A 10,356-nucleotide genomic window follows, 5' to 3' on the forward strand; every position below is an offset into this window, starting at 1 on the left:
CACGTTCACTCTAACGGGTCCCACCCTTTATTAAAATTCTGGATTTTAATTGGCCCATGTAGGAATTTCGATGAACAGGAAATTGTGCTGGGGCGAAATACTTCCCTCGGGGAATAAGTTTTCGCAGCTTTGTTCCGCACATAATTGTAAAAATATGCATTTGACAAGACGGTAATCCCATAAATGTGCGCGCCACACACAGTGGAAGGTAAACGTAAGATTAGTATTTCACACATATTTAATCGAAAATGTTATGCGCGGCGGTTAAAAAAAATCCCTAATTATATCAGGATCTATGTACTGTACTACTGCAGTAGTATTACTACTTCCTCTACTACGCAGTATTTCCATGTACTGCACTGCCTTTGTCTTCAGTGACTGTGTTTACAGTTTGTCGTTGAGCTCAACCTGAGGTGAGGTTCCTCTAAACTATCGCACAGTAAATATCACGTGTATTTGAACATGTTTTGAAATGCAGTTTGCATCACTCATTGGCTCCAGCAGCTGGAGGCTAGTAGTAGGTAGGAGGAGGGGGGATGAGACAGCGGGAGGGGGATGCAAGGTTGACTGCAAACCTTTTTTTTGTCTCTCTGTTTTTGCATGGGGGAGTTTAAAACGAGCAGAGATCGTCGCTGAGTGAGTGAAAAAAAAGAAAAAAGTTTGGCTCCAACTTTGAGTTTGTCCTGTGCAGAAAAGCAGCAGCACTTGGTGTGTCAACGTGCTTTTTACTCTTCCCAGATTGTCCACCACCATGCCACCCAAGAGAGACGCAGGTGCGACTGCAGCACAGCCACCCATTAAGATGATAAAGATCGATAACGTTACAGATGCACAAGAGTTTGGCTGTCATTCAGGCGAGGATAAGTTTAGGCTCCATGAAGAGGCCAGCTACTCACCTTATCCCAACAATGACGTGAGAGTTCATTGTTTAATTATCAGAATAAGTAACTTGTGTATAACTTGGATTTTTTTTATGTGTTCTTTTTCGACTCTTGTGGCAGCTTGACACTATTGAATTTGATGAAGACAATGTTGCAAGCCCAGGAATCAGAACAGACACCATCAGCCTTCTCATGAAAATAGAGCAGCTGCAGGCACAACTGAAATATGAACGCAGATGCAGAATTTTGGCTGAGAGAGAGCTGAGGGAACTCAAAGGTGGGTGGGAAAAAATAACTAATCACTCAATCAGTTAATTTATATCCTTTAAAAATACTGTCAGACCACATTAATATTTATTGTAGCACACACATTACTCTAACTAAACCTAACTGGTTTAGATGCTACAAGGACAAATCTGAATGAGTCATCCTGCATTTCTTTGTATTTTTCTTCCTGGGAGTTAGACCTTCTTGTAATTTTTTTAAAAAGTGGAAGAGCAGGAAGCTCTTTCACCAAAGTTTTTCTTTGGTCACTGGTTGCTTTTTCACTCATTTTCAGTTGAGTTCTTATACTTGGCAGTTCCAAGGAAATCCTTTGTCTTTGTTAATCCACTTAAGACTGACCTATGAATCATTCAAGCATAAAAAGGCACCCAAGTGAGGAGACGAATCAGTGTTTTGACTACACTTTCCAGACAACTTAGCAAAGAGTTCATTTTAAATTGTATCTTTGTTACTAGCAGCCTGTGGCGAAAAGCATGTAATTTGTTCCCATTTCTTTAGTTAAATGAACTGAATATGCCAAAGATAATTTATGTTGATGGGCATAAAATTGTATTTTTGCACCATCATGGTAATTCTCACAGAGCCATTAGCTTAAAAGTTGGTACATCTCAACATGGTGGGAAGTGTGTCCTTATAGAACTTGTGGAGAATTTGTTCTGGATAAGCAGAGGACAAAAGAAGTGTTAGAAAAATATCTACAGTATGTGAAAGTCATGTCCTTAATAATTAGGAAAAAAGCCAGAAAAGATCTGAGGAGATGCATCTGGCCTTTCAGTTGATCCATCTACTGTTCACTGAAGCCTCATCACAAACAGTCTCAGCTGGAGGGTGGCTGTCAAGAAGCCATGCGTAAGGAAGGAAAATGGGTATGGCAAATTTGAATTTTTTTGAGTCAAACTTTTGTGAGCAGAAGAACAGCGAGGTACCATTTGGAAAATTTCTGATTGGCAACAGCTTCATTTTTTATACTGACAATGATTCCAAACACACAGTCATGGATTGGCCTTGACAGAGCAAATATTACTGAAGCAGTGCGTGACAGAGAAAACAGAGAAAGAAACAAAAGGCAGCCAACATCCAAAGAAGAGCTTTGAGCTTCCTTCAAGAAGCCAGGAGAACTTTTCCTGAAGATTACTTAAATGAGAAGAAAGCTGTTTTTGCCTTATACACTGTATTTCTATGTGTGTTTGCACATTTCAATAATTCATTGCAGCTGTTTTCCATTTTTCTAGCAAAATATAAAGAAATGAAGGGTACCTCAAGCATTTTTGCTCAAGTACTGTACAGCAATTAACTGCTGCTACACACAGTCAAGTGCACAGTAGTTCAAGTCAAATTGACTAACGTGACAGTTTTCTAGAGTGGTACATTCATTTAGCAAACCCAATTGTTACATTTTTTTTTTAACTTAAAACATTAACTTTTTAAACATTTGTCTATGTTTAAATTGAGCTACTTTAACTGTAATTAGTGCAAAAATTTTATAATTCTTTTAAGGGAATTTCTTAACAACAATGAAAAGAACAGGGCCTTGTTAAAATTTAAATGTCAAATGTTGAGTATTCGTCTGTGTAACTGTCTAGTGCATCGATAACATGTGCGGAGGGAAAAATTGGATCCCGTCAGTCTTTTTAATTTACTGTCTGAGTTTATGCTGTAAACATAAAATGAAATAATTTATCTGATGAATATCTTCACCATGTGTCGGATTTACTTCATTGGTTTGTAACGTTTTTCAGAGATGAACACTCTCATGATGCAGATGAGGCACACGGCACATGAACTGCGGGTCACCCTGGATCATGTTCTCCACGGAGGCGAAGGAGCAGTTGCGCCACAAAACTCTGATGAGACTATCTCTTTCCTGGCTGAGCCTGAGGCAGAAATGAGAGCGCTTCATAATATACCAGAGGTCAACGCTCCTGTGTGCTGTAGACTTTGTACTTTCTTTGTATAACTGAGTTGGCAGATTGATCAGTTCATTAACATTTTGTTATCTTAGAACAAGTTTTATGTCATTGGTGCTCATTTGAAATGTTCATTGTTTTTAAGCTCAGGCAGGCTAGCACTAATTTGTTATTTTATAAGTGGTTAATTTGGGATCAAACACCAATGAAATGTAATGTTTTTATAAAAGATATTTCTTTTTCTTTGCAGGATGACCACAATTTCATCTATCTCTCAGAGAATCTTCGAGTGCCAAAAAATCTTTATGAGCGCATTGCAGAAATTGCAGACTACAAGAAGTACACTTCAGCCCTGCTCATGATACTTTTTGACAGAGAAACGCTGGCCACCCACTCTCTGCAGGGCCGTAGGAATACCTTTACGGGAGAGGATTGCCACAAGCCACAGCTCCCACCTGAGATTTTGAAAAGTTTAATCGGTAAATCAAGGAACACGAAGGATGCCTTAGAAACATTAGCCTTCTTTGTAAATGCTGTATATGGTGATGGAAAAAAGTGTTGGCCCCCCTTCCCGATTTCCTATTTTTTGTATGTTTGTCACACTTTAACGTTTCAGATCATCGAACAAATTTGAAAATCAGACAAACATAACACAATTAAACACAAAATGGAGTTTCTATATGAAGATTTTTATTATTAAGGGGAAAATAATCCAAAACTACATGGCCCTGTATGAAAAAGTGATTGCCCCCTAAAACTACTAACTGGTTGGTGCCGCCCTTAGCAGCAACAACTACAATCAAGCATTAACGATAACTGGCATGCCTTTTGAGCATGAACCACCTTTTTAAGGTCATGCCACAGCATCTCAATCGGATTCACGTCAGGACTTTGACTGGGTCTCTCCAAAGTCTTTATTTTGTTTTTCTTAAGCCATTCAGAGGTGGACCTGCTGGTGTATTTTGGATCATTGTGCTTGAATAGTGCTTCAGCTTGAGGTCAGGAACAGACCTTCTCCTTCAGGATTTTTTTTAGACAGCAGAATTCTGTGGCGTTATTTTTGTGCCACTATTCTGAGCGCATGGAAAAAAAGTTTGCAGGTGCAAGTGTTGCATTTTGAGGAGAAATTTATTTTGAGCGAAGAAAAGCTGAATTTGAGTGAACAAAATTCATTGCTGTGTGCAAATTAATGTATTTCAGTGTTTGCTATTATCCACACACACACAACAGCAGCCCCTCTTGCTCAGTTTTTGCATTTGCGCTCGCTCGCAATGTGTTGCTCGCGCTCTCAACATTTCTGCCCGTGCGCACTCAACTCTTTCTCTACACCGTTATATTTGTGCCACAAAACCAGCCAATCACAGACTTGGATGCAAAAAAATCTGATAGGCTGTTCTGGTCTCCAATCAGTTCGAAATGACGAAATGCAATATCCCAGAATCTATTTCGTCCAAAACTCAAACGAGGCAGTGGCGGAGGAACACAGAGTGGCGGAGTTTGAAATATTACTCTTTCTGGGTCACAAAATAAACTTTTAAGATATTTTCATGCGAGAATGGTGCTGTGTAAACTTCAAATATCTGCTTGATTTATCAAAACATCACATATTTGCACAAGTGCTCTAATGCCTGTTCTCCGAAAACATTAGAGCACTTATGCAAATATGTGGTGTCTTGAGCAGATATTTGAAGTTTACACAGCACCATTCTCGCATGAAAATATCTTAAAAGTTTATTTTGTGACCCAGAAAGAGTAACATTTCAAACTCTGCCACTCTGTGTTCCTCCGCCACTGCCTCGTTTGAGTTTTGGACGAAATGGATTCTGGGATATTGCATTTCGTCATTTCGAGCTGATTGGAGACCAAAGTAGCCAATCAGATTTTTTTTGCATCCAAGTCTGTGATTGGCTGGTTTTGTGGCACAAATATAACGGTGTAGAGAAAGAGTTGAATGCGCACGGGCAGAAATGTTGAGAGCGCGAGCAACACATTGCGAGCAAGCGCAAATGCAAAAACTGAGCGAGAGGGGCTGTGTGTGTGTGTGTGTGTGTGTGTGTGCGTGTGTGTGTGTGTGTGTGTGTGTGTGTGTGTGTGTGTGTGTGTGTGTGTGTGTGTGTGGATAATAGCAAACACTGAAATACATTTTTTGCACGCAGTAATGAGTTTTGTTCACTCAGCTTTTCTTCGCTCAAAATAAATTTCTCCTCAAAATGCAACACTTGCACCTGCAAACCTTTTTTTACGTGCGCTCAAATTTTTTTTCCGTGCGCTCAGAATAGTGGCACAAAAATAACACCATAGAATTCATGGTTCCATTTATCACAGCAAGTCTTCCAGGTCCTAAAGCAGCAAAACAGCCCCAGACCATCACACTGCCATCCATCCATCCATCCATCTTCATCCGCTTATCCGAGGTCGGGTCCCGGGGGTAGCAGCCTAAGCAAAGAGGTCCAGACCTCCCTCTCCCCAGCCACCTCCTCCAGCTTGTCCGGGGGAATACCAAGGCGTTCCCAGGCCAGCCGAGAGATATAATCTCTCCAGCGTGTCCTGGGTCTGCCCCGGGGCCTCCTCCCGGTGGGACATGCCTGGAACACCTCGCCCAGGAGGCGCCCAGGGGGCATCCTTGCCAGATGCCCGAACCACCTCAGCTGGCTCCTTTCGATGTGGAGCAGCAGCTGCTCTACTCTGAGCCCCTCCCGGATGGCCGAACTTCTCACCCTATCTCTAAGGGAGAGGCCAGCCACCCTTCGGAGGAAGCTCATTTCCGCCGCTTGTATCCGCGATCTCGTTCTTTCGGTCACTACCCACAGCTCGTGGCCATAGGTGAGGGTAGGGACGTAGATCGACCGGTAAATTGAGAGCTTCGCTTTTACACTCAGCTCCCTCTTCACCACGACTGACCGGTGCAGCGTCCGCATTACTGCAGCCGCAGCCCCAATCCGTCTGTCGATCTCCGGCTCCCTTCTCCCATCACTCGCGAACAAGACCCCGAGATACTTGAACTCCTCCACTTGGGGCAGGAACTCATCCCCGACCCGGAGTGGGCACTCCACCCTTTTCCGGCTGAGAACCATGGCCTCAGATTTGGAGGTGCTGATCCTCATTCCCGCTGCGTCACACTCGGCTGCGAACCGCTCCAGTGCGAGCTGGAGGCCCTCACCCGATGAAGCCAACAGAACCACATCATCCGCAAAAATCAGAGATGAGATTCTGAGGCCACCAAAGCGAAAGCCCTCCGCCACTTGGCTGCGCCTAGAAATCCTGTCCATAAAAATTATGAACAGAACCGGAGACAAAGGGCAGCCCTGGCGGAGCCCATCACCCACCGGGAACGAGTCCGACTTATTGCCGGCAATGCGAACCAAGCTCTTGCAACGGTTGTATAGGGATTGAATGGCCCGTAGCAATGGGCCAGACACCCCATACTCCCGCAACACCTCCCACAGGACACCCCGAGGGACACGGTCGAATGCCTTCTCCAGGTCCACAAAACACATGTAGACTGGTTGGGCAAACTCCCATGCACCCTCAAGTATCCTGGAGAGGATAAAGAGCTGGTCCAGTGTTCCGCGACCAGGACGAAAACCGCATTGTTCCTCCTGTATCCGAGGTTCGACTAGCGGACGAACTCTCCTCTCCAGCACCCTGGCATAGACTTTCCCAGGGAGGCTGAGGAGTGTGATCCCCTGTAGTTGGAACACACCCTCCGGTCCCCCTTCTTAAAGATGGGGACCACCACCCCGGTCTGCCAGTCCACAGGCACTGCCCCTGATCTCCACGCAACATTGCAGAGACGTGTCAACCAAGACAGCCCTACAACGTCCAGCGCCTTCAGGAACTCGGGGCGGACCTCATCAACACCAGGGGCTCTGCCACCAAGGAGTTGTTTAACTGCCTCAGTGACCTCGCCCCCGGAAATTGGCGGGTCATACCCCTCATCCCCAGACTCTGCTTCCTCCTCGGAAGACGTGTCAGTGGGATTAAGGAGGTCCTCGAAGTATTCCTTCCACCGCCCGACAATTTTCTCAGTCGACGTCAACAGCGCTCCGCCAGCACTATACACAGCGCAGGTAGAGCACCGCTTTCCCCTCCTGAGACGCCTGACGGTTTGCCAGAATCTCTTCGAGGCAGTCCGAAAGTCTTTTTCCATGGCCTCTCCGAACTCCTCCCACACCCGAGTTTTTGCTTCAGCCACTGCCCGAGCCGCATTCCGCTTGGCCTGTCGATACCTGTCGGCTGCCTCCGGAGTCCCACAGGCTAACCAAGCCCGATAGGCCTCCTTCTTCAGCCTGGTGGCTCCCTTCACCTCTGGTGTCCACCATTTGGTTCGGGGATTACCACCACGGCAGGCACCAACCACCTTGCGGCCGCAGCTCAATGCAGCAGCTTCGGCAATGGAGACGCTGAACATGGTCCATTCGGACTCAATGTCCCCAGTCTCCCTCGGAATGCTGTTGAAGCTCTGTCGGAGGTGTGCGTTGAAGATCTCGCGGACTGGGGCCTCTGCTAGACGTTCCCAGCACACCCTCACTACGCGTTTAGGTGCACCAGGTCTGTCCAGCGTCCTCCCCCGCCACCTGATCCAACTCACCACCAGGTGGTGATCAGTTGACAGCTCAGCCCCTCTCTTTACCCGAGTGTCCAGAACATATGGTCGCAGGTCTGGTGATACGATTACAAAATCGATCATCGACCTACGGCCTAGAGCATCCTGGTGCCACGTGCACTTATGAACACTCTTATGTTCGAACAGGGTGTTCGTTATGGCCAAACTGTGATTAGCACAGAAGTCCAATAACAAAACACCGCCCGGGTTCAGATCAGGGAGGCCGTTCCTCCCAATCACGCCCCTCCAGGTCTCGCTGTCGTTACCCACGTGAGCATTGAAGTCTCCCAGCAGGACAACAGAGTCTCCAGGTGGAGCACCTTCCAGCACCCCCCCCAGAGACTCTAAGAAGGCTGGGTACTCCGAACTGCCACCCGGCGCATAAGCGCAGATGACAGTCAGGACCCGTTCCCCGACCCTAAGGCGCAGGGAGCAAACCCTCTCGTCCACCGGGAAAAACCCCAACGTACCGGCAGCAAGCCGAGGGGATATAAGAATACCCACCCCAGCCCGCCGCCTCTCACCAGGGGCAACTCCAGACTGAGACAGAGTCCAGCCCCTCTCCAGGAGACTGGTTCCAGAGCCCAGACAATGCGTAGAGGTGAGCCCAACTATATCTAGCCGGTACCTCTCAACCTCACGCACCAACTCAGGCTCCTTCCCCACCAGAGAGGTGACATTCCATGTCCCTATTGCCAGTCTTGGCAGCCGGGGGTCGGTCCGCCAGGGCCTCCGCTCCTGGCCGCCACCCGGCTCACAATGCACCCGACCCCTAATGCGTCATGCGCGTGTGGGCCGGCGGGAGGATGGGCCCTGTCTCCTCTTTCGGCTGGTGCCCGCGGGCCCAATGGACTAAGGCCCGGCCACAAGACGCTTCGCCCTCGGGCACCCGCCCCGGTCTGGCTCCGGGCGGAGCCCCCGGTAACTCCCTTATCCCGGCAGGTAACTATTTCCTCGATAATTCTCTTCATGGGGTCTTCTGAATCGCTCTTTGTCCTGGTCCCGTCACCCAGACCAGTTTGGTCATGGGGGACCCGACAAAGGGAGCAAAGCCCCCAGACAACATAGCCCCTGGGATACATGGGACACACAGAACCCCTCCACCAATAAGGGAGCATTCAGGAGGAGTATCATCACACTGCCACCACTATATTTTACTGCCAGTATGATCCTTTTCTGAAATGAAAGATGAGATGAAGATGCAATGGGACACATGCTTCTAAAAATGTCAGCATTTGTTCTTGTCAGTCCACAGAGTATTTCCCCCAAATTCTTGAGGGACATCAAGATGTTTTCAGGCAAATATGAGACGAGTCTTTGTGGTCTTTTTGGTCAGCAGTGGTTTTCTACTTGAACTCTCCCACGGATGGCATTTTTGCCCAGTCTCTTTATTATTGTTGAATCATGAACTCTGACCTTAACTGAGACATGTGAAGCTTGTGGTTCCATAATGTTGTCCTGGATGAGTCATTGGTGTGCTCTTGGAGTAATCTTGGTAGGCCAGTCACTCCTGGGAAGCTTCACCACTGTTCCAAGTTTTTCCATTTGTGTGTAATGGCTCTCACTCTGGTTCACTGGAGTCCCAAAGCCTTAGAAATGTCTTTGTAACCCTTTCCAGACTGATGAATATCTCTGACTTTGTTTCTCAAGTGATTTCTTGATTCAACAGGTCTGCCAGTATTCAGGCCTGGGTGTCTGTAGTAAAACACTTTCCAAAACAATGATTAACAAAACAATAATCATAGTAAATTTGTGATTTAACAAGAGGGGGCATTACTTCTGAAACAGATCTGAAACATAGAGGTGTGACAAATATGCAAAACACTAGAAAATCAGGAAGAAGGCAAACACTTTTTCACACCACTGTACGTACTAATTTGATAACCAGAGGTTTCTGTTTCTTTCCTGCAGATCATGTGGCAGCCAAGTTCAGTGTTGACAGCAGCCAAATAAAAACCGCAATCCGCACAAAGTTGAACAATGAGGATAAATTATTGAAGAAGAGACTGGGGTTGGGTAAAACAGAAAACAGAGCTAATGCTGAGCAAAGCTTTTGCCAAGATGGCTCGCTTCTGCCCGACGACGGAGCAATGACAAGTGACTCTCAGTTATAGTCCTTCACCTCTGTCTTCATCCGTTGGTCACACGTATTTCATGTCTGATAGAAATAGGTCACAGATTGCCTTTTTTATCCACTATAGTTCATTCAGCATTAAAATCTAGTTCTTTATTTTTTAAGAATGATAAGTATTTATATTTTTAGGTTGACAGCAGTTAATGTCTGTTAGATTGTTTTCACCTTGAGTGTCACATGGTGTCCACACCCAGACGTTCGATAGCGCTACGCACTGCCACATATGTAATCATTAATACTGTAAACAAGTGTTCTTATTTAGGTTTTCTTACTGTATTTAAGAGAGTGGTTATAAGTTAATAACCTTTTAAGCTAGAATCAGTCAGTCAGCTGACCTTTACACGTGTGAGTAGGACAGGGATCTCACTTTTGCCCTGTTGTTCATTCCAACTTGTGCATTGCAGGTAATTTCAAGGTATACTGTATGTGATAACTGTTTCATAATGTTTGTCATGTGTTTTCTGTGCTTCACTCTAACAAACAATAAAATTTTGCAGCTGATATTTTTTCAGTTATTTGAATCTTTCTTCCATCAGCACAGTA

At 45.8% G+C, this 10,356-nt stretch overlaps 1 protein-coding gene across 10 annotated transcripts; it reads left to right on the top strand.

Annotated features, from left to right (window-relative positions):
• Positions 1 to 146: 146 nt before the first annotated feature.
• On the top strand, positions 147 to 10,314 carry LOC120715269. Of its 10 annotated transcripts, none has more exons than XM_040002163.1 (7): positions 169 to 208; positions 624 to 636; positions 739 to 913; positions 1,002 to 1,158; positions 2,906 to 3,078; positions 3,324 to 3,552; positions 9,591 to 10,314. In XM_040002163.1, the coding sequence occupies exons 1-7, from the start codon at positions 184 to 186 to the stop codon at positions 9,791 to 9,793; spliced, it is 975 nt and encodes a 324-aa protein (XP_039858097.1). In that variant the 5' UTR covers positions 169 to 183; the 3' UTR covers positions 9,794 to 10,314. The 10 variants fall into 10 exon arrangements, with proteins under 10 accessions (XP_039858132.1, XP_039858162.1, XP_039858097.1 ...); XM_040002181.1 differs by lacking the exon at positions 169 to 208 and adding an exon at positions 237 to 413 and having other exon boundaries at positions 610 to 636; XM_040002172.1 differs by lacking the exon at positions 169 to 208 and adding an exon at positions 237 to 413.
• The last annotated feature ends 42 nt before the right edge of the window (positions 10,315 to 10,356 follow it).

This window comes from Simochromis diagramma, unplaced genomic scaffold (assembly GCF_900408965.1).
Source record: "Simochromis diagramma unplaced genomic scaffold, fSimDia1.1 OVJJ01000320.1, whole genome shotgun sequence".
NCBI lineage: Eukaryota > Metazoa > Chordata > Actinopteri > Cichliformes > Cichlidae > Simochromis > Simochromis diagramma.